Source organism: Petromyzon marinus, unplaced genomic scaffold (assembly GCF_048934315.1).
Source record: "Petromyzon marinus isolate PM22_M1 ecotype Great Lakes invasive population unplaced genomic scaffold, UKy_Petmar_22M1.pri1.0 PM_Scaffold_622, whole genome shotgun sequence".
Classification (NCBI taxonomy): Eukaryota; Metazoa; Chordata; class Hyperoartia; order Petromyzontiformes; family Petromyzontidae; genus Petromyzon; species Petromyzon marinus.
In genome coordinates, this window is record NW_027423637.1 from 1 (window position 1) to 25596 (window position 25596).

Below are 25596 nucleotides of genomic sequence, written 5' to 3' on the forward strand. Positions count from 1 at the left end.
GTGTAGTAGTAGTGTTGTGTAGTAGTGTTGTGTAGTAGTAGTGTGTAGTAGTAGTGTGTAGTAGTAGTGTGTAGTAGTATTGTGTAGTAGTATTGTGTAGTAGTATTGTGTAGTAGTATTGTGTAGTATTGTGTGTAGTAGTAGTGTGTAGTAGTAGTGTGTAGTAGTATTGTGTAGTAGTATTGTGTAGTAGTATTGTGTAGTAGTATTGTGTGGTAGTATTGTGTGGTAGTATTGTGTGGTAGTATTGTGTGGTAGTATTGTGTGGTAGTATTGTGTAGTAGTAGAGTGTAGTAGTATTGTGTAGTAGTATTGTGTAGTAGTATTGTGTAGTAGTATTGTGTAGTATTGTGTAGTAGTATTGTGTAGTAGTATTGTGTGGCGGTGGGACACGTGGGGTCACTGCCACAGCAGAGCGTGCGGCTCTGGCTCGTCTCGCTCTGGTTCCATGCTCGCTCTCTCCGGTCTGTGCTGCTCCCCCTGGCACACACAAACATCCGCGTCGATGGAGCATCGGCGCGTGTTTTTTTTCGTACGCAGTCTGCTTCGTGAATTCCTTCGCCCATTGTAGAAACCGCAATATTCACCCGCGCTTTGCCCCCCCCCCCCCCCATGAACTTATCCGTGTAATCCGTTTGCACGCGGCTAAAATCACCCACCAGCGCCTCCCAAAATCGTCAGATCTCGGAAGCGAAGCACGCTTGCATGTATGTGTGTTGAACTTCTTTCACACCGTACGTAGCCAACCGTGCTAATCAGAGGTGCTAGGGGACGCTGGAGCCTGGATGGTGCTTGGATGGGCAGCCCAGGTGGTTATAGGCTGCGTAGCTACGTGATGAGCAGGGGGGAGCGCGGTGCTGTGTAAATACATCGTTATACTGTGTTTTGGGTCGCCACGGATTCCATTGGAGACCAAACAAGGACTTATTCCTCCATCAGTTGGACGCTAATTCCTGTGCAACACATACTGGTGTGGGATCTCGGTATCAATCAACTGCTGTCACCCAAACACCGTTCTCCCAGACTGCCCGGGTCAAACCCAGACCAGGCCACAACCCCGGTTGAACTATCACCGATACTCACCGTGCGCTATGCTATACCGCACCCCCTCCCCCACCACCCCCCACAGTCTTCACCAACTCACACTGACCAGCGTGGAGAAGTATGGTCAAATAACCCCCCCCCCCCCCCCATGACAGAAGAGCTGAGGACGTGAGCACGTGTGTGTGTTGGGGAGCGCTGCGTTTATGAACCCGGCGACCCGAGTTCCATTCCCGCTCACGGCCAATACCAGTGACGATTACCTGAACTGGTTCTGGGCCTCCCCTAGGTTGACTTGACCTCAAATGAGTACCTGGTGCGATGTGTTAACATCGCTGCTGGGAAGACAACGGCGGCCGGGCGTGGTGCTGGCCACCCACCCCCTCTCGTGTGCCGCTAACAGCACTTGCCCCTACAGTCTGTTCAGGCTACACGGGGGGATCTCTGTCCGTTGAAACGCCACCGATTGGATAATCGTTTCCGGCTGGCTGATTGTCATTTCCGAGGCAATACGGCTCGGCCGTTGGAAGGAAATTCCGTGGATGTTTACTGCCCCCGCGCCTCCGCTGGCTGTGTGAACACGGCTGCCGTGCTTAGTCAGCAGAGAGAGGGAGAGTTGGTATCGTCAGATCTTGTCTTACTTGACAGCAAACGAGGTTTTTTTTTAATACGTTTGGTCGTCATCATCGTCGTCATTATCATCCGTGCTCAATCCACTGCTGGGCGATGGCCTCCCTTCCCACGCTGTCGCCATCCCCCGCACGGCACCGCGATGCCACAATCCGACTCGGTGCCACGCCACGATCCGATGTGGCCGCGGTGGCGGCGTTGGTCGGTCGTGTTCCCTTCTCTGGCTGCCATCCCATGAGCCGTCTCGTCCACCAGCCATCCTCGAGCAGCCACGCTGTCCCCTCCCAAGCCTGCTGTGCACTGTGCAGGTTCTCCTGATCCGTGGGTTCCTCTAACTCATCATCTTCATCATCACGATCCATGGGCAGATAGCCCCGTAGCAGGGGGTCTACTGCAGATTTCGTCATTTGTTTCCACTTTCCTCTCTGTCTAGTGCCAATACGCTCAAGTGGTAGTGGCCACATCTTTATGGCACCAATCTCTTATGTCGTCCTCGTCGTCAAGCCATTCCCAGTTAGGTCTTCCTCTCTTTACAGTTCCTTCCATTTTTCCGAACCACAACACACTTTTAATTTCCCTGTTGTCGTCCAATCCACTACAGGTGTGTCCAAAAAGTGCCAGTTTCCTTCTCTGCTCACTTTTTAGAAAAATTGGTTCCGTTTTTATGGTCGGCGTTCGTATGTTTCTTTCCCATCTGTACGTCCGTAGCCCGTGTCGTGCGCTGGCCAATCAGAGACATCCCCTCCTTCTCTGGGCGTGCTGCGATGTCGCTGCTGCTGCTGATTCTTCTACTTATTTTCAGATCTCAGATTTCCAAAAAGTGCTCCGGATCCGCTCATCTCCTAATTCCCCGTAGATTTTCGCCCACAACAATCCCCGTAGATTAACCTGTTTAGCAAAAAACCTCGCATAGAAACTCTTAGTTTGTGTTTATCTGGACCCTCTACATTGCAGCCCTATTAAAGTTCTCAGAGAGCGTCCACGCGAAGTGTTATTGAGTAAACGGTTGCGGTGATATTTAGGCAGTGTCTGCTGGAAGGCAGGCATCACCAAACATGATGTGAGTGTGTAAGAATTTAGACGACATAACGGAATTTAGACATCTCGTGCAATTGATTTTAGCATTCGCCTGGAGCAAGGGGGAAAAAAAACTGTCCCCTACTCCAAGTGTACGAGATGACAGAGATTGTACTCCAGGCTTGAAATGAATCGGGAGGAGAGGGCGGAAGTGTGCGGGGTTGAGGGGAAGAGACTTTGTCTTGTTTGGAGCAGAGAGAATGAGAAAGAGGAGAATGGGAAAGAGGGAAAGGCGATAAGGAGGAGAGGTGGGTGTTAGAGGGAGAAGAAAAGGAGGTGCTAGAGAGGAATTCGGAGGTAGTAACTCAAGAGTTAGGCCCTGCAAAGGCTTAGTCGTGCTGCCAGTGGGGGAAGTGATGTTTCACGGAAGCTGACGACAGAAGGTTCTGGACGGTCAACCTAAAACCACTCGCAAACCCGCAACAGATGTGAGAGCGGAGAGCGATTGACGTTGAATCGAGTTGCCATCGGGTGGCTAGTGGGGGATGTTGAGAATTTAACAGTGCGGAGGATGGGGGGGGGGGGGTCACTAAGGTGGCGGGGGGGGGGGAGACGAAACGCTGCGACTAGCTGGCGGAGAATCAACATTTGCGTGGCGAGAGAGACGGAGAGAGAGGTGCTCGGGGCGCGGAGCGGCCCACTGGCGGTTCGGACTGAAGTGGCTTGGCACTCTGCGGGATGAGCGTTGACGCCGGAGTTGACTCATCAGACCGGCAGAGCGATGACGACACCGGTGACTGAGAAGGAGGCGGCGGCGGGGGGGGAGAGAACACCACGACGTACGTGGCCGTGGGGCCGGGCGATCAGCGAGATGGGCGGCTCACGCTAATGTAATACTATAAAACAAACTACAGACGATTTTAATTTTTACCTGATAGCTGAACGAAGTGGCTTATCATCATGTGGACATTTATAGCAACAACCAAATACTATGAAGGCGTGATGTTGATTATAAATGTGGAGGGAAAAACTGGAGGACCAGGAGAAAAATCCACGCGACCACGGGAAGAGAGAGAACACGCAAACACCGAATATACAGCAGGCGTCAAGGTCGGGATCGAACCGACAACCTCGTGTATACCAGGCGAGGTAGTTAACATCTCACCACCGTGGCACCCCCACTGCGGAGAAACGCAGGTCGCACCCTAACATGTACTCCACACGTGCCCCCATCATATCCTCCTACCCCAGTCCTACCCAGACATTTAGTTCTGGACAATAGCAATGGCGAGCTGTGTGGGAGACGTTGCCGTGAGTGGCTTTGGGGGGAGATTTGTCGCTGTCGTGAAATGACCCCACGTGGTGTGCGGTGGCAGAGGGACAGACGGGGCAACACGCACGCACCCACAGACTTAACCTACGCCGGAAAATCCCAGCACTCGAAATGAGCAGCCTTAATGGTTAAACCTTCAATTGGTGCTTTGACACGTTTTAAAACACTAAGCTATTAAACTATAAACTATGCTTATTTTTAGTTTACCAGGAAAGGCGAATGAGTAATCCAGATTTGATATGAAAACGTGCTTTTGGGTGAAGCTGACGTAGCAATTTTTTTAAAAACTCAAAAGTGAAACGAGTTAAGCATTAGAGGAGAGTTAATGTGTCTTGCCTTATCTCTGGGCATCACCGAACTGTCCTGCTAGATACCGATTAAGTAATTGAGACCACATCTCAGGAGTGATTCACAACTGCTGATGAGAAAAACGAGGGATTGTTTTTGGGAGGGAAAATAAACAGCCACACACACAGAGTGGAGCAGCAGCCATCAAAGCCCAGAGATCTGATGACATCCCAGGTGAAAAGTCCAGCGGTAAAACAGGATGAAAATGCCGCGTCTGGTCATTCTGCAGGCAGGCCCCGCGGGGGTCACTTACACGGTGCGGATACTCATGCGGGCCCCAGGGAAAGTGGTGGCAGAGGAGAAACAAACAGTTGGGAGGAGGAGCAGCAAAAGTTTCACAGATGGGAGAGGAGAATGGGAAAAGTACTGCTCCCTACTGTGTTAAGTGGAGGTCACGTAAAAGGGATCTCCGAGGCAGCTCTGCGATATCCGCTTCTGTGGGCCGCTCTCCAAACACGGGGGGTTTGCGCTGCCCTGCGAGAGATCTGAATGGATTCTTCATGGTGTCGGCAGCAATTGATTTGAAACCGCGATTTAGTGGCATCGTGTTGAACTTTATTGCAGCGTGCTGCAGTGTTGTCCAGGTTTGGTCTGTAGTGGGAAGAATGTGGCAGCCCTCTTTCACCACGCTTGTCAGTGCAGCGCGCCGGTTACACTGTGCTCTGAACCCAGCCACCCGAGTTCGATACGCACTCACGGTCACCAACACCGGTGACGATTATCTGAACCGCTCCTAGCTCCTAGGCCTTCCCAAGGTCAACTCGACCTCAAATGAGTAGCTGGTGCGGTGTGCAAACATCGCCACTTTGGGAGAAAAAAGCGGCCGGGCGTGGTGCTGACCATCCCACCCCCTCGTGTGCCGTGTCAGCCTTCATTTGTGCTCGCTAACAGCACTTGCCCCAACAGTCTGTTAAGGCTATACAGGGTATCTATGTTATATCTGTGTGTACGTGCACTTGCCCCAGCAGTCTGTTACAGGCTATACGGGGGATCTTTGGTGAATGTGTGGGCCAGGGATCGGGACGATATCCCTCCCCGCAGCGAAAGAAGTTCAACATACGCTGACGTTAGCCATGGCAGGGAATCAAACGCGGCTCGCCGGGTTTGTCGTGCACGCCATTGTTACAACTCCCTCTAATAATCATTATAAGGTGACGTCTTCCAAATGGACACCCTCCCCCTCCATTAATAATAATTAGCGGCTGACGTCACTCCACATAGGGGGGGGGCGAGGCGCCTCCTCCCCCCTCCTCAGCGTCAACTCACAACCCTCACTACAAAGGCAGAACCCTCACGTCACGTGATCTCCGTCACGCTGTTGAGACATCAAAGTAAAAATGACGTCATAATGAACAAGGGATTATAACCTTTAAATGAAGTAAGTCTGCGTCACCGCGCCCTTACAAACTGCACACGAATTGATGCAATGCATATATCACGTCGTTGTCTGCTTTTCTCTTGCAAGTTTCAGAATTAATGCAATACACCCGTCCTTGGACGGGCAAAAGGCGAGTATATAGTAATAGACCAAGTGCAGAATCACTGAACCGGAGTTGATAGCTTGAAAGCGTTCAGCGCGGGGCCCTTGAAAGTGCGGGACCCGTAGCTACTACATGTGTAGCTACTTTTGCAACGAGGATAATCCGGCACTGAACTCGCTGGCAGTGAGAGAGAGACAGCAGTGTAAACAGGCGTGTGTTTTCACGGGAAATGTGAGCTTAATAAATCAGTGCTCTGTTTGCCGAGGTGTCTGTAGGAGGGGGGCGCGGTTGGGGGGGGGGTGTTTGCTCTATCAATGAATGATCGTGTTGAGTCCATTGAGAAAGGGTGACTCTGTTGCAAGAGAGACGCAGACAACGCCGTTTGCTAAACAACACGGGAATGGCCAGCGGGCGGGTCACAATTCAAAGCCACCGCGGAGCAAGGATTGCGTCGAGGACGAAGGTGATCCGCGCCATTATTTACGTTGCCGGGGTTGCCACTGGCGGTTTCATCTGGGAAATCCTAAGAGGTTATGTACATTCGCAATGTCATCATCGTTCACCGTACTCTACCCAATGCTGGATGAAAGCAGGAGTGTTCAAGGTTGCTTTACGTTACAAGGATTTACTTGGTGTGCGAGATGATACTTCTTTCTGGCATTCTCCCCACTCACGTGGCATCTCCCTTCCTGCTCCTCTTTCTCCACTTACTGCTGTCCTGGGCTCACCATCTCCACGTCCACTCCTCACTCCGCATCCTAGCTCACCGATTAGAACCACCTCTCTCTCTCTCCAGGCCTCTCGGTCTCCACCTTTCTCGCCCCAATGTCGCTTTCCTCTCGAGTCAAGACGCATCCTACCCCAGCCAATCGCAGTCGACTTATCTCCGCTTGTCTGAGATGGCTTCTACTCACTCCTAACCCTAACCGGCATGACCGAGCCAATCTGAGTTCAAATTTCTCTCCGCTTGTCTGAGACGGGTTCTATAACGCACCCCAAACTCTGAAATGTTCCCGGTAACGTTTGTGACATGGGGTCTCTTCTCCATATGCAAATTGAGCGGTGAGACATGTGTCACAGGATGAAGGCAGTAACCCCGAGTGACTCGGCTCTTGAGTAAATCTATCGTCGCTCTTGGCTGCTTTACCTTTACACAACTACCTGGATTTGTGGCATCAAGTGTACCCGGGGCGGAAGGGCGGGGTGCGCGTGGTGGGAAATTATCTAACGTCACGCCCGTTTATAGCGGCAGGGTCTAGAGAACTGGCTGACACGACCGTTCAACCCCGTTTGTGTTCGTGTGCGCTGAACAGACGGGGTCAGAGGCTACCTGCGAGCAGTGCAAGGTACCTGGTGCACAGGAACCTTGCGGGTTACTGCTTGTCTGTGACCTCTCGATCTCTCTCGCTCCATCGACAGCCCCCCCCCCCCACTTACCCCCCACCGCCCCCAAGAGTTCTGGACGTTGTGTGGCTGAGCTGGAACCTCCACTGCCACGTATAGACGGGAAAAATCTATTCAGAATCAGCACATTTATTTATACTGGAGGAACCTGATGAGCTATTTCACAGATGCCTAGCATGGGCCGGAATTGTAATTTAAATTACAAATCGCTGGCGCAATGTGGTGTGAGTAACTAGTTACCGGTTCACTGTGTCTCGGTGTAATTTGGATGCGCGTTGAAGCGAGTTCCCCGCTCAAATGAGGATTAAGACGGTGCTCTTCACCCTTGCTGTGGCTAGGAGATGTCAACTACCTCCCCTGGTGTGCAGGAGTGCGTGCGTTCGATCCCGACCCTGATGCCCGCTGTATATTTGGAGTCTGCGTGTTCTGCCTGTGGTCGCGTGGATTTCTCTCCGGGTCCTTCTGTTTTTCTTTTCACGTTTAAAATAAACGTCGGTATTTGGCTTCTGCTATAAGTGTCCACGTGATAAGTCACTTCGTTCAACTCTCATTTGTGGCCAGGTCACTTCTCAAAAAGAGTTACATAGCTCAGTGGGGCCTTACCTGGTAAAATAAAAAATAGTTTATTTTTTCTTTTCCTTTACAGCCCTGAGCCAGTGGTGTCAATTCCACATTCATATAGCAGAGGTGGATCGGAGTGATTCACTGCCTGCTTCACCACAAAATGGAAATACAAATAATAATTTACATTTATTTGTAAGGCTGCATTAACCCCCAACCAAGATTCGAACTCACAACCTTCTGACTGCTGAGAACCTGCTTGCTGAGAACCTGCTTGCTCTACGGCTGAGTCACATGGCAGGTTGTTTAGATGCAGATCACCAATTACTTTAAGATGTGTAATTTAGATACCAAATACAAATGTAATAAAGTTACATATTAAAATTAAATCCCTGCCACGATGGACGTGGGTCGTGTGTGTGAGTTGTACAGGCGCTGCCTATGAGAACACCGAACAAACATGCCTCAACAGTCCCGAGCTTCAAAGTTCACGTTGTTGAGTTGTGTGTGTGTATATATAGCGTCATCGTTCATGCAAATTACATTGCTGAGGAACCACAGAGACGAGCTGGAAGGCAGTAGCAAGGCGGTGAGCCGGTGCTACCAACATTTGCCCAAGTTCTGAAGTCCACTATCTATTAAGGTGTTTTAGACAATCATTTTTTTTCGTCAAGGAACATAAACCATCACCCAAACTCCGGTCATTCTAGCAACGGATTTTGGCTGGCCATCGAACAAAGACGATCACCGCATCTCGCGCTTTCAGATGCACTTCTGCGGCTGTCTGGAATGCTCTTCTTTCCGACATTAGGAAGCCACCCGGAGCTATGCACTTTTAAATCTCATCTTGAAAACTAATTTCTTTCTAACTGCTTTTTGTATTTAGTTTGTTGCCCTTCCCCCACACCTCTGATTAGCACGGTTGGCTACGTACGGTGCGAAAGAAGTTCAACATACGTACGTACAAAGTTGTATTTATACACGTTGGAGAAAACCGGAGCGCTCTGAGAAAACATCTGTGTGCGATCCACCAACCCTTTGCTGCCTCCACAGTTTCTGGATCACACTGTACGTAGCCAACCCTTCTAATCAGAGGTTGGCATCGGTTGACCATACTTCATGCCAGTCAGTGTGGGTTGGTGAAGGAGGCAGCCTGTTTGCGCTACCGCGTGAGTCAGCTTCGTTTCTGTCGTCGGGGACTGGAGTGGTGCAGTTCAAATTGGCTCGCGCGCGTGCCTCACATTAATATTTGAATTTGCCACTCGAATTTTCTCACGTAAAAGGCCCAGCGCGCATTATCTGCTGTTGAACACGTAGTAGGCTTTTCCGACCAGTATTCTCCATAAGAGGTTTATTTTTTGGGGGGCGGGTTAGATCGCCTAAATATAAATGTGTCGTGAAACCCGCCACCACCCACCACGGCAAATTAGTAAGGTTTGTCACGTAAACAAACCTTACTCCGTGACAAAACTTACTCATTGGCTGTGTCGGGTGGTGGCGGGTTTAACGACACATTTATATTTACGCGATCTAACCCAAAAACAAACCTCAATTATAGATCGGTTTAACACGTAGACTTTTGCGACCAATTTTATTCATAATAAAGGTTTTTTTGTGTTAGATTGCATACGCATAAATGTGTCAAAACCCTCCACCACCCAACACTGGCAATCAGTAAGGGATCTGTCACGTAAAAAAATGACAAATTGTTCCTACTTCAGCCCACCGGTGTGTTGAAGAGTGAATTCACAACATTTACAATCTGAGTACGACGTTTCGCTGGTAATTACATCCAGCATCATCAAGCGATTTGCCACTATTTGGCGTTTTCTCAAATACAGATAATTATCAGCGTGGCCTCCCATGCTGGTGGCGACAGCGATTTGCATGTCATCACTGGGCCTATACGAGGCTCGAGTTGAAACTTGTAATGGGGGTCGCACTTTGCCCTCAGAATTCATGTTCTACTTCCATCTGAACTGTTTGCCTCTGCACGATAACGTTTATAGCCACACACGCGTGTCACCTGTTGAGCGCCGCCTGAATTCTCACCCAAGTCTCAAGATGATGAACTACGCGTGTTGTTGTTGCTATTACACATCTTTACCCTGGGAAGCCTCACCGAGTCTCAGGACCTTTTGTCAAGAGGGTATTGCCAGGTGTTTTTAGCAATTAGGGGGATGGGGGTGATGTTTGTGTTGCCTCTGCTGTGTGTTTACCCCAATTGTGTAAGTTGCAGGTATTTTATTTTTCGCCCTTTGGAATGTTTAGCAGATACCAGTTACATCGCCATGGGTTTTTTTGTTTTAGCTATGGGAAGAAACTGGAGAACCCCGAGGAAACCCACACACCACTCACATAGAGACCCACGTGTAAACCCAGAGAGAAGCCCACACAGACACTCATATAGAGAGCCACGTGTAAACCCAGAGATAAGCCCACACAGACACTCACATAGAGACCCACGTGTAAACCCAGAGAGAAACCCACACAGACACTCACATAGAGACCCACGTGTAAACCCAGACAGAAACCCACACAGATACTCACATAGAGACCCACGTGTAAACCCAGAGAGAAACCCACACAGCCATTCACATAGAGACCCACGTGTAAACCCAGACAGAAACCCACACAGACACTCACATAGAGACCCACACAGACACTCACATAGAGACCCACGTGTAAACCCAGACAGAAACCCACACAGACACTCACATAGAGACCCACGTGTAAACCCAGAGAGAAACCCACACAGCCATTCACATAGAGACCCACGTGTAAACCCAGACAGAGACCCACACAGACACTCACATAGAGACCCACGTGTAAACCCAGACAGAAACCCACACAGACACTCACAAAGAGACCCACGTGTAAACCCAGACAGAGACCCACACAGACACTCACATAGAGACCCACGTGTAAACCCAGACAGAGACCCACACAGACACTCATATAGAGACCCACGTGTAAACCCAGACAGAAACCCACACAGACACTCACATAGAGACCCACACAGACACTCACATAGAGACCCACGTGTAAACCCAGACAGAAACCCACACAGACACTCACATAGAGACCCACGTGTAAACCCAGACAGAAACCCACACAGACATTCACAAAGAGACCCACGTGTAAACCCAGACAGAGACCCACACAGACACTCACATAGAGACCCACGTGTAAACCCAGACAGAGACCCACACAGACACTCATATAGAGACCCACGTGTAAACCCAGACAGAAACCCACACAGACACTCACATAGAGACCCACACAGACACTCACATAGAGACCCACGGTTAAACCCAGACAGAAACCCACACAGACACTCACATAGAGACCCACGTGTAAACCCAGACAGAAACCCACACAGACACTCACATAGAGACCCACGTGTAAACCCAGAGAGAAACCCACACAGACACTCACATAGAGACCCACGTGTAAACCCAGACAGAAACCCACACAGACACTCACATAGAGACCCACACAGACACTCACATAGAGACCCACGTGTAAACCCAGAGAGAAACCCACACAGACACTCACATAGAGACCCACGTGTAAACCCAGACAGAAACCCACACAGACATTCACATAGAGACCCACGTGTAAACCCAGACAGAGACCCATACAGACACTCACATAGAGACCCACGTGTAAACCCAGACAGAAACCCACACAGACACTCACATAGAGACCCACGTGTAAACCCAGAGAGAAACCCACACACCACTCACATAGAGACCCACGTGTAAACCCAGACAGAAACCCACACAGACACTCACATAGAGACCCACGTGTAAACCCAGACAGAAACCCACACAGACACTCACATAGAGACCCACGTGTAAACCCAGATAGAAACCCACACAGACACTCACATAGAGACCCACACAGACACTCACATAGAGACCCACGTGTAAACCCAGATAGAAACCCACACAGACACTCACAAAGAGACCCACATGTAAACCCAGAGAGAAACCCACACAGACACTCACATCGAGACCCACGTGTAAACCCAGAGAGAAACCCACACAGACACTCACATAGAGACCCACGTGTAAACCCAGACAGAAACCCACACAGACACTCACATCGAGACCCACGTGTAAACCCAGACAAAAACCCACACAGACACTCACATAGAGACCCACGTGTAAACCCAGATAGAAACCCACACAGACACTCACAAAGAGACCCACGTGTAAACCCAGACAGAAACCCACACAGACACTCACAAAGAGACCCACGTGTAAACCCAGATAGAAACCCACGCAGACACTCACATAGAGACCCACGTGTAAACCCAGACAGAAACCCACACACCACTCACATAGAGACCCACGTGTAAACCCAGACTGAAACCCACGCAGAACAGAGGGAGAACGTACTAACTCCACACAGGAACGCGCCTGAGTTTATAATCCAACCCAGGAATTTGTTGCTCTAAGGCGTGAGTATTGACCCTTTTTTTTGTTAGTTGTACCCCTCGCCGCACCTCCGATTAGCACCGTTGGCTACGTACGGTACGATAGAGGTTCAACGTACATAAGTAGATACACACACGCTGTGCCACCCTGCCGATCCATCACAGAACCGCCACGAGTGACAGGCTGAACCTGAAGGAGTAACGCAACTTCCATTTCCAAATCTTCCACTCATCTCCCCATCCCAGTGCTCGTGAGCAGCACATCACTCCACCGACCAATCTAAATGTTAACACTCATTACATAATGTTAACACTCATTACACAATGTTAACACTCATTACATAATGTTAACACTCATTACACAATGTTAACACTCATTACACAATGTTAACACTCATTACACAATGTTAACACTCATTACACAATGTTAACACTCATTACACAATGTTAACACTCATTACACAATGTTAACACTCATTACACAATGTTAACACTCATTACACAATGTTAACACTCATTACACAATGTTAACACTCATTACACAATGTTAACACTCATTACACAATGTTAACACTCATTACACAATGTTAACACTCATTACACAATGTTAACACTCATTACACAATGTTAACACTCATTACACAATGCTAACACTCATTACACAATGTTAACACTCATTACACAATGTTAACACTCATTACACAATGTTAACACTCATTACACAATGTTAACACTCATTACACAATGTTAACACTCATTACACAATGTTAACACTCATTACACAATGTTAACACTCATTACACAATGTTAACACTCATTACACAATGTTAACACTCATTACACAATGTTAACACTCATTACACAATGTTAACACTCATTACACAATGTTAACACTCATTACACAATGTTAACACTCATTACACAATGTTAACACTCATTACACAATGTTAACACTCATTACACAATGTTAACACTCATTACACAATGTTAACACTCATTACACAATGTTAACACTCATTACACAATGTTAACACTCATTACACAATGTTAACACTCATTACACAATGTTAACACTCATTACACAATGTTAACACTCATTACACAATGTTAACACTCATTACACAATGTCAACACTCATTACACAATGTTAACACTCATTACACAATGTTAACACTCATTACACAATGTTAACACTCATTACACAATGTTAACACTCATTACACAATGTTAACACTCATTACACAATGTTAACACTCATTACACAATGTTAACACTCATTACACAATGTTAACACTCATTACACAATGTTAACACTCATTACACAATGTTAACACTCATTACACAATGTTAACACTCATTACACAATGTTAACACTCATTACACAATGTTAACACTCATTACACAATGTTAACACTCATTACACAATGTTAACACTCATTACACAATGTTAACACTCATTACACAATGTTAACACGCATTACACTGTTAACACTCATTACACTGTTAACACTCATTACACTGTTAACACTCATTACACAATGTTAACACTCATTACACAATGTTAACACTCATTACACAATGTTAACACTCATTACACAATGTTAACACTCATTACACAATGTTAACACTCATTACACAATGTTAACACTCATTACACAATGTTAACACTCATTACACAATGTTAACACTCATTACACAATGTTAACACTCATTACACAATGTTAACACTCATTACACAATGTTAACACTCATTACACAATGTTAACACTCATTACACAATGTTAACACTCATTACACAATGTTAACACTCATTACACAATGTTAACACTCATTACACAATGTTAACACTCATTACACAATGTTAACACTCATTACACAATGTTAACACTCATTACACAATGTTAACACTCATTACACAATGTTAACACTCATTACACAATGTTAACACTCATTACACAATGTTAACACTCATTACACAATGTTAACACTCATTACACAATGTTAACACTCATTACACAATGTTAACACTCATTACACAATGTTAACACTCATTACACAATGTTAACACTCATTACACAATGTTAACACTCATTACACAATGTAAACACTCATTACACAATGTTAACACTCATTACACAATGTTAACACTCATTACACAATGTTAACACTCATTACACAATGTTAACACTCATTACACAATGTTAACACTCATTACACAATGTTAACACTCATTACACAATGTTAACACTCATTGCACAATGTTAACACTCATTGCACAATGTTAACACTCATTGCACAATGTTAACACTCATTGCACAATGTTAACACTCATTGCACAATGTTAACACTCATTGCACAATGTTAACACTCATTACACAATGTTAACACTCATTACACAATGTTAACACTCATTACACAATGTTAACACTCATTACACAATGTTAACACTCATTACACAATGTTAACACTCATTACACAATGTTAACACTCATTACACAATGTTAACACTCATTACACAATGTTAACACTCATTACACAATGTTAACACTCATTACACAATGTTAACACTCATTACACAATGTTAACACTCATTACACAATGTTAACACTCATCACACAATGTTAACACTCATCACACAATGTTAACACTCATCACACAATGTTAACACTCATTACACAATGTGGACAGTCTCCACCTCAGTGAGACACGGGAGCCATCCCTTTCACAGCATTCAATCGGCTGTTGAGAGGAAAGTCGGAGTAAGTTCGGTTTGCGCGTGCAACGGACCGAGTTGGCTCGCATTTGCGGGTGACTGCGATCCCCAGCCCGTGCTGTTTGGGACTTGCCTTCAAATGCAAATGACTTATCGCATACGTTCTATAACTTAGTGAGTACGTTCTATAGCACAATGCGTAGGTTTTGTAACTTGACGCGTAAGTTCTGTAACTTAACACGTAGGTTCTATCATTTAACATGGAGGCTCTATAACTTAACGTGTAGGTTATAGAACTTAACATGGAGGTTCTATAACTTAACGTGTAGGTTATAGAACTTAACATGGAGGTTCTATAACTTAATGTGTAGGTTATAGAACTTAACATGGAGGTTCTATAACTTAACGTGGAGGTTATAGAACTTAACATGGAGGTTATAGAACTTAACATGGAGGTTCTATAACTTAACATGGAGGTTATATAACTTAACATGGAGGTTCTATAACTTAACTATTAAACTAGAAATTTTACCAGGTGAAGCCCACTTAGATATACAGGCAATCCTCGACCGGTGAACGCGCGCACTTAGGAACCAGCTTCCATGAAAAAATAACAATGTTCACTTAAAACGCGAACTCGAAATTGAACCGAGGAGTGATCTTCCGCGAGGTGTCATGAGTGAGTGTTTGCGTGTGTGTGAAAGTGGCCTCAAAGTGCACCTTGCCTGGCACAGGTGCCGTGGTGACATGACCGCCACTTAGTGGCGAATGGCGGGTGCTGGTATTGGGGGAAGCGATAGTTCAACGGCTCGCGAACTGTCCTACCAACCTGGCGACCAAAGTTCAATTCTCGCTCACGATCAACACCGCTGACGATTATCTGAATGGGACCTGGGCCTCCTCCAGGTCGACTCAGCCTCAAGTGAGTACCTGGTGCGGTGTGTAAACGTCGTCAATGGGGAGACAAAGGCGGCCGGGCGTGGTGCTAGCCACCCACCCCCTCGTGTGCCATGCCGGTCTTCATAGGCGCTGCTCGCTAACAGCACTTGCCCCCACAGTATGTTAGGGCTATACGAGGGATCTTTGTATGTGTGCAATTGTGGTGACTCATTGGCCCCAAGATAGCATCAGGGCTCAATGTAGGTGAAATAAAACAGTTTGTTTTTCTCTTTACGTTACTTTATTTTATGTTTATTTACTGCACATCATTTTTTACAGTGTTACATGCCTTCATGAGCGCTGTCTATGCTTGCCTTTTTGTTGAACCGGAACACATTTCATAACGCTGATCATTTAAGTGCGGTGCATTGATGTGATCCGACTTGCGAACCGTTCGAGTTAAGAACGGGCCTCAGGAACGAATTAGGTTCCTAACCCGAGGGGCGCCCGTACAGCTCTTTTTCAGAAGCGACCTTCGCCAAAAGTGATAGGTCAACGAAGTGGCTTATCGCGTAGGAATGTATAGCAGCCAAATACTTTTAAATGCGCGTTGATTCTACATGTGGAGAGAAAACCCGGAGAAAAATCCACGGGGAGAGAGAACTTGCAAACTCCAAATCTACAGCAGGCGTCAGAGTTGGGATCGAACCCACGACCTCCTGCGTACCGGGCGAGGTCGTTAACATCTCGCCGTGGCGCCACGTTGCTCTGCTGGTGACACCGCCACCTCGACATCATCGAATCCTTGAACCCGACCTGCCCGCCCACGCTGTCTCCGCAGATTGGTTCTCACTTCCTCCAGCTGAATGTTGTACCATAGCATGTACATGTGTGTACATGTGTGTAAATGTACATGTGTGTACATGTGTGTAAATGTACATGTGTGTACATGTGTGTAAATGTACATGTGTGTACACGTGTGTAAATGTACATGTGTGTACATGCATAGCTCTCGAGTTAAAGCACTGCTGAATGAGGACCATCTCCATGCAGTTTGTGGAGTCGTGGGGGGGGGGAGGGGTGACTTTCACCACAATTTCATCGCGCTGGTCAGCGTGGCAGAGTGAAGACAGGGAGCATAGACGCAGGAGCTTAGTACGGTACAACGACGGACCTTGCTGCACGGCGCACGAGCAACCCCCCGCCGTAGCCGATGACACCTGTTGGCCGCACGGCGCTACAGACTCGCAGACACAGCGGCCTGGAAGCTCCCACACACCCGGCGTGGGACCGTAGCGAGCTCCGCAGACTTGCCCCGCTCAGCCTGCACGGGGAACTGCACGCGCCACTCCAACCACACTCCACGTGGCAGTGGGGTCGCGCTGCAAACTCCCGACCGCCTTTGTCTCCCCAATCTTGATCCTGCATCACTCGCTACTAATGTTGAACTAAGTTTACTTAAGGCTCATACTGAAGAGAAACCAGTTGCCACTGCCACATAGTATAGTACAACAGTGGGTTTTGCTGCATGTTGTGGTGTGCATGAGTGAGGTTGACGCCTGTTGAAATATTTCCACGGTGGCGAGATGTTAATTACCTCGCCTGGTATGGAGGAGGTTGTGGGTTTGAGCCCGACTTACACAACTTAAGGTTGTGTAAATGTATACTGTGTATGCCGTAGATTTGCATGTGTTTTGTGTGGGTGCCGTTGCGTGTTTGCGATCTTACGCATCCCTCAGCCACCCCTCGGCCATCCTTGCAAATGAGACGTTGCATCTTAGGTGATTATCCAGGTGAAATGTTGCAATCAATAAATAAGAATAAAAACATCCCACTTGCCTTGGTCGTCAACTGCATGTGTTTCACATCGCCGTGTGCACCTCTCAGTGTGAACCCATTCCAAGCGTGGGATTCTTTGCAGAGTTACACAAGATCACGGCGATTTCAGCTATTTTTTACATCACCGGAGCCCGTGCGAGCGTTTAAATCCTGGTTTTTATTGCAACTTTCTCCCCCTTCCCCCCGTAGATCAAAGGGGTCGAGAGACAAGCTGGCGATGTCTCAAGAGAAGTGCTCTGGCCTTCGTTACGCAACCCTGGCCCTGGGCATCGGCATCCTCATGCTTGGCATCCTCATGCTGTCTTGGAGGTGAGAGCGGTTATGTAACGGGGCGCCGGACCGAACGGGTACATTCTGTTTAACACGTAGATGTTCGCGATCAATAGCATCCAAAAAAATTGTCACTATATTATGGTGTACATTCTGCACTGGCGTGCACACGTAAAAAACGCGTCTCACGTACGCTGTTCACATGGACGTTTTTCAGGGGAATATGGCCCTTACGATTGTTTCGTGGGACGGGGGGGGGTCCTTGAGAGGTCTGTGATTTCGATACTTTATTTTATTGACGTTTAAAGGCCACTTGATTATTTTACAAGCCGCGGTGGCTATGAGGTGTTAACTACCTCGCCTGGTACGCCGGAGGTCGTGGGTTCTATCCTGACCCTGACGCCTGCTGCTGTATATTTGGAGTTTGCGTGTTCTCCCCGTGGTAGCTTGGATTTTTCTCTGGGTCCTCCGGTTTTTCCCTCCACATTTATAAATGTTGCCTTTAGAGTATTTGGCTCCTATACATTTCCACGTGATGATAAGCCACTTCGTTTAGCTATAATTTGTGGCCAGGCAGCTTCTGAAAAAGAGCTACATAGCTCAGTGGGCCTTACCTGGTGAAATAATAATTGGTAGGTAAAAGGTAGGTAGGGTTTCTGGGGGGAGACCATATTGGGATGGCAGAGGAGAATAAGCGACCAGCACATTCTGCCCCAGAGTGATGTCCTACACCGCCTTGTGTCCCCCCACGTGTCCTTGAAGAGCGGTGGAAAACCCAGACCGGATTTGGAACGGCACCTCCATCGACCAGCCGTCTACGCCGTCCATCGGCCAGTCGTCCACGCGGACCGTGGTGATGTTCTGCGGGGTGGGGGGTTGCCTCCTGGTGATCGGCATCACCTGGTCGGTGTGCGTCGCCCGCCACCGCCAGCCGCCGGTCCCGGAGGTGCGCGCGGAGGCGATCGCCGACGGTGGGGTCATCATGGACAGGTCAGTGGCAGAGGATCGTGGCTCGCAATCAGAAGGGTGCGAGTTTCAAATTCTGGTTTTGGGGTTGACTCGGCCTATCATTATGGCTCTGGCGTCAATAAAATGAGAGCACCACTTTGTGGAGAAGGTAACAATAGTTGTTCCAATGGATAGACTTACTTCCACCATAGAAACGTGGAATGTCCACCACTGGCTCAGGGCTGTAAACAGTAGATGAGCAATGCATTAATGCTCAATCGAGCAACAAATCACATGGACTTGCTTGACTGATTAAAAGCGTTATTCTTCAGTCACAGATTATGTTACTGCTATGACATGTAGACTATAAATACCACATTCCTATGACTGGGGCCAGCATATCCATAGTATACCCACAATTTACTTACTGCAAAGTGGTACTTATTTTTGTTAATGAGCTCTTGATGCACTAAGTAGCTGTGGTTATGTCAGTGAGGGTCTCTATCAGTGTTATGTATGCGCATGCGTGTAAAGACAAATATTAATCTCAATATGTTTCGCTCAGACCTGGAACCTCGGACACGTGTGATTAGACCTGCTGGAACCCATTCGTATGAGGAGCATTGGCACAACTGCAAGCAAAGTAATTTTGGCACAGTTTAGTCCAGATGTTCTGCGGTAGACTTGCCACCTTATTACACAACACCATTTTCCGTAAGACAGTTCCCGGTCATCTTTAAAGATGAAACGTATCTTTCCAAAAAATAAAAATGAAATTACATGGCGATGCTACATTGGCAGTGGTGCACAATCACCAATAATGAAGAACGTCAACGCATTCGTAAATAACACTGCGGCCTTAAAAGGAAACGCATATAATAAGCGGCATTTCAGGAAATGACCCTTCTTCATCGCGCATGGCTGAACCGCTCTGGGGCCACCCCTTTTGCATGTGGATAAGGACCTTCCTGTTTCATGCCTAAAACCTGTGACCTCTTCATAGCACGAATAGAGATCATTGGTCAAAGGTGGGTTTCCCACCCCTCTTTGGCTCGTATCCTTAGAGAGTGTGTGAGCTAGAGACGCAGGTTAGAGACGTAAGTAAGTCGACTTGGGCAGGACAAATCAACGCGAGATGGGGCCGGTGGATGAGACCGGGTGATGGAATTGCAACTACAGGGTTGTAAAGGGATTAGCTCATGGGCAGCAGCGGCAGTGAGATGGATTGTGGCATCGCAAGACGGTGACGGATGGCGACTGCGTTGGGACGCCATCACCCAGCGGTGAATAGAAACGTGGCTGACGGTGATGGCTGAATGGAAACGTACATTAAAATTTCATCCAAATACCCACCTTAAAGTTCATCTTCTTTGGTTCTTTCGGTAAAGTCACGTAGAATGAGAATAAAATAATAAATTGATAAAATAAAATAACACAATAACAGGTGAAGGCCGCTTGTGTTGTGGCCGAAACGTCGTGAGAATATTATTGTGTTATTTTATTTGATCAATTTATTATTTTATTCTCATTCTACGTGACTTTACCGAAAGAACCAAAGAAGATGAATCATTGCAGTCACGAAAGCTTTAAATCGAAAACACCTTAAAGTTGTTGTTGTTGTAAGATCCGGGTCGGAGTTTGGATTCGCAGAATTCCTAGACAAGGTACAGTATTCAGTAAGGAGACAAATAGTACACGTGGTACTCTTTGGTTCCTTCGGTAAAGTCACGTAGGTATAAAATAAAATCAATTAAATCACGACTTTTTGGGCACAACACAAGCGTCCGTCATCAGGTGGGACAACCACAGCAAGAAACAATGGCTGAAGTGGGCAAAAAGGGGTGCTTGTATCGAGGTTTTATAGATAAGAGAGGGGGGGCGGAGCCAGGGAGGAGAGACAGATTCTATTCTATCTCTCCTCCCACCTGATGACGGACGCTTGTGTTGCGCCCGAAACGTCGTGATTTAATTAATTTTATACCTACGTGACTTTACCGAAAGAAGTAAAGAGTATGGATCCCTGCAGTCACGAAAACTTAAAATCTAGAGTAAACGTGGTGTTTGATGCACACTCACTTTGCGGCCATCTGCAAAGCTGTAATGACGCCGGTGGAAAAATGTGACGTGAAGACGGAATGTGTTTTGTCGACGTATCGACATGTTATTGGAATTACCCATCAAATGGGTACAGTGCAGTCCCTTTTGAGCGGTTACTTTTGATGAGAATCGCATCTTAAATTTGTTTTTTTTTTCCATAAGTGAGCATGCCATTTGTTGAAGGGAGTGGCTCTCCAAACCTTGACACATGGCGCGCGCCGACTTTATTAGCAGTTTTCAACTCTGGTTGAAAGCTTTCGCGAATTAGCCCTCCACTCATAACAGGCATGGGGGTAGTGGGGGGGGGTATGATAACGCTCACAAATACGATCCAATATATAGAGAACTGTCGTAGAGGGTTGTGTTCCTATTAGGGACATCACCTATTGAGAACCAACCACATTGGCCAAAACTAGGAGACAAACCAGCACAACACAGGACTATTGTATAACGTATGTTTGCCCTTGCGGATGCTCATACTGCTTTTTAAATACTTAGTCAGTCGGTCGAGATCCTTTGTTTACCAGGTAAGGCCCAATGAGCTATACAGCTGTTTTTCAGAAGCGACCTGGCCACAAGTGATAGCTCAATTAAGTGGCTTATCATGTAGAAATGTAAAGCAGCCAAATACTCTAAACGCATGTTGATTCTAAATGTGGAGGGAAAAACCGGAGGACCTGGAGAAAAATCCACACGACCATGGGGTGAACATGCAAACTTCAAATATACAGGCGCCAGGGTCGGGATCGAACCCATGCCCTCCTGTATACCATGCGATGTAGTTAAGATCTTGCCACCGTGGCACCCTAGATAAAACATCATTGCCTTTTTTGCAATGTCTACTTTTTTCATTATTTCCTTAAAGCTCACTTATTGTCCCTGATTCACACAAACTCCTCTTCCCCCCCACTCTCATCATTGACCCTTTCCCGCTCCGAGATGTCTGCAAGTTGCAGGGTGGGTGGCGTCCCGTTTACCGCTGAATCTCGGAACATGCAAGCGGTTCAGCGTTAATTTTATTTAGAGAGGCGTAGTAACGCCGTTGTTTTTAAAAAAAACATTGTACTCACCACAGAGAACTGTAGCAACACGACCGCACTCTACGATAGCTGGTGCCAAACTGTGCCATACGCCCTCCTATATGGCCTTGTGGGAGCCTCGGTACCGATAGTTATTTCATTTTTTTTTCCGGTTCACCTACGTCATCGGAACGGGAAAGGGTTAACACCATCAGTCTTCCCAACTTGCCTACCCATTCATCATCACTCACTTATTATCATTAACCACTCACCGTCACTTTCAGTATCGTTTATGTCATGCATAATCATATTCATCGTGCACTGCCATCCTCATGAACTCATCTCATCACGCCATTTCAACATACAAATTGATAATTCTTTGTTCAGCACCGTAGTGAAGGCGCTAAATAAATAAGAAAATAATTTAGAATCAACATCACGTGCTATAAATGCCCACGTGATAAGCCACTTCGTCGAGCTATCATTTGTGGTCAGATCGCTTCTGAAAGAGAGCTACATAGCTCAGTGGGCCTTACCTGGTAACATATAAAAAATTGTAAAAATTATAGTTAAAGTAAGATAAGACGTGCGTCGGGGACGCATCCACGTGATACGTCAACGCGACCCCATTCATCCTTCGCAGGGACGGCTCTCTGTTCCGCGCTCCGCGCTACGAGGAGGTGGTGAACGCGATCGCCTTTGACCAGAGCTCCAGCGACGCTACGGGAGATGACGTCTACCTGCCGTCGTACGACATCGCCACCTCCACGGAGAACCTCTCGGCCCCCACGGGCGACCCCCGTGACCCGCACCCCGGGGGCAACGCCTCGACGGGCGACCACGGCAAGATCCGCAGGATCAAGTCGGAGGTGGCGGCGAACCACCGCAAGACGCTCAACCAGCCGGGGGAGGAGGCGAATGCGCGGGAGGAGAGGATAGTGGTGGAGCCGCTCACCCCGCCACCCACCTACGATGTCGCCGTCGCCTTCCCGCTGAGCAAGCTGCCCGACGCCAGCTGATGCTGCCCTCGATGCCGGCTGACGCGTTCTGTCTGTGGCAACTCGCCGGCCAAAACTCTCTCCGCTGCTCCTCCTCCTCCACTTTGACGGTGGAGCAAGATGCATTGATGATAGCTTCCCCCGCCTCCGGGGTACAGCATGGGCACGTTTGCCACCATGCATCAGCCAAACGTTCACACTTGGTACAAGACACAAGAGGCATATCTGAATCGTTCCTGTATATATTTTTTGCGACGATAAAAGTCCACGAGCTTTTTTGGGCCAAGGGTCCCTGCGAGTGTATACAAGGTAGTGTGTTATGTTAATCTGAGTCTTCTTTATGTTTCTCTTGTACTGGTACACGTGCAGCGCTGTTGTCATTCCGTTGCTGGATGAGGGATCTCATAGGCCTCAATTTGACCGTACTTCACTGCACCGATCCGTGGCGGTTAGTCAAGTCAGGGGGGAAGTTTATGTGAGGGCTGTACTGTCAATTGTATATATTGCGTAGAAGTTATATAAAGTGGATGATATAAGGGCTTGATATCTACATACTGCTCGCGAATTGTCTTCTCCTGGTGACGCTGTGATAAAAGAAATGCCATTGCGCATTAACGCAAGTTTCCCTACTGAACACAATGACCGAGCGTACCGATTGTGTGTACTCTTCATCTGCACGGAATGAATTTTGTGAATTTGTGGATTCTATTTGCAAAAGTGTTCATGATGCACGTGGATTGAGTGCACATATTTAAATGCGTTCCATTTATATGTTACGTTTAAAAACTGGGTATAGCAATGGAGTTTCATTGACATACAGACAGAACACAGAAGTTTTTTGCCTGACGTTTTTTTTAACTGTTGAAAAATGTGTTTAAAGTGGAAATATTTTTGTACGTAAAGTTGTGTGAGTGATGCGAAACAAATGGTAAGGGTGAAATAGATAACAAGGACGACACGAATTGCAAATAGTAAAGGCAGTGTTTATCAATAAAGGTTGATTAAATACCAGTCGACCAGGACATGAGGGGGGAGGGGATGCATCCTCCATGTTCCTCGTGTTCTTCTTGAAACAAATTCACATGCTCAACTCTCATCCAAGAAATGAGATTGAAAACTCATTTCTTTCAAACTGCATTTTGTGTGAAGTTTGTTGTCCTTCTGCACCTCCAATTAGCATGGTTGGCTACTTACGTTGCCAAAGAAGTTTAATGTCCATACATACAACCTATACCGTCAGCCAGGAACAGGGCCTCTCCCTCGATTTGTTTCCACAAAGTTAAACAGCGCCCGGACTCTGCCCGTGCTGGAATTGCATGTTCCCACTGCATCAAGAGCAGGTAAATGTCATCATGAGCTGGCCAATGTCCACATGAGTTGGCCAATATTATGAGCTGGTCAATATCATCATGAGCTGGCCAATGTCATCATGAGCTGGCCAGTGTCATCATGAGCTGGCCAATGTCATCATGAGCTGGCCAATGTCATCATGAGCTGACCAATGTCATCATGAGTTGGCCAATATCATCATGAGTTAACGACTGTCATCAAGAATTGGCCAATGCGATCATGAGCTGGCCAATGTCATCATGAGTTAACGACTGTCATCAAGAATTGCCCAATGCGATCATGAGTTGGCCAATGTCATCATGAGTTAACGACTGTCATCAAGAATTGGCCAATGCGATCATGAGCTGGCCAATGTCATCATGAGTTCTCATACCATGGTCTGGGGGTGGGGGGTGGCACGCTTAAAAAAAGTGCCAGGCTCCGTCGTGGCAGTGCCAACCCCAGAAACACTTGTGTTTACCATCACATTCCACTTCAGGACGGCTCTGGGCCCACTCATAACTAAGGCTACCATTTGTCAGAGTTCATGGATGTCACAGAAATTGGGCATTCGAATACATTCTGTGAAATATTAGAAATGGCTGGTGATGTATGCTATATTCGGCTACTCACTCGAAAATTTTCATGAAATAGTGGTTCCCCCCCCCCCCACACATAATTTGGCCATGAATTTCACCAAGAATTACCGTGACATAAAACACCATTAGCCTTACTCGTAACCAGTAATGCAAAATGTAGCAGAATCTGTGAAGCAACTGGATAAAAGTGGTGGAACTGATCTGTGAGGTCTTTAAATAAAGAGAATGGTTTGTAATTATTGTGTTTACACGTTATGTTTTCAGCATTCATCCCGAACTCATGTGCATGTGTGTGCCTCTGCTGTTTAATAACACAGCATGGCAATTCATATCTTGGGTTACAGAGAAACCCCAGAAATTATGGAAATCTGATTTCAGCAGTTAAGCCGCTTTTCCATGTGCCCCATTTCCACCGGACGAGTATTTAAACTCGACTTAAAGCTGTCGTGACTGCAGGAATATATACTCTTTGGGTCTTTCGGTAAAGCCACGTAGATAGAAAAATAATAAAACATAAAAACATCACGTTTCAATCGCAACACAAGCAATCGTCATCAGGTGAAAAAATATAGCGGGAGAGCTGCTGAGGCAGGAAAAAATATAGTGGGAGAGCTGCTAAAGCAGGAAGTTATATGAGTTTGAGATG

General features: G+C 47.0%; 1 protein-coding gene across 1 annotated transcript; it reads left to right on the forward strand.

Moving 5' to 3' along the window:
• The first annotated feature begins 17517 nt into the window (after window positions 1–17517).
• LOC142923732 (transmembrane protein 51-like) lies at window positions 17518–25186 on the forward strand. Its single transcript, XM_076064715.1, has 3 exons — window positions 17518–17999; window positions 18723–18950; window positions 22668–25186. The coding sequence occupies exons 1-3, from the start codon at window positions 17539–17541 to the stop codon at window positions 23041–23043; spliced, it is 1065 nt and encodes a 354-aa protein (XP_075920830.1). The 5' UTR covers window positions 17518–17538; the 3' UTR covers window positions 23044–25186.
• The last annotated feature ends 410 nt before the right edge of the window (window positions 25187–25596 follow it).

Excerpts from the sequence above, each read along its gene's own strand:
- LOC142923732 (XM_076064715.1), top strand. The coding sequence starts at position 17,539 with ATGTGTTTTGTGTGGGTGCCGTTGCGTGTTTGCGATCTTACGCATCCC. Across the intron at positions 18,000-18,722 it reads ATCCTCATGCTGTCTTGGAG|AGCGGTGGAAAACCCAGACC; the intron begins GTGAGAGCGGTT and ends GTGTCCTTGAAG. Across the intron at positions 18,951-22,667 it reads GGTGGGGTCATCATGGACAG|GGACGGCTCTCTGTTCCGCG; the intron begins GTCAGTGGCAGA and ends CATCCTTCGCAG.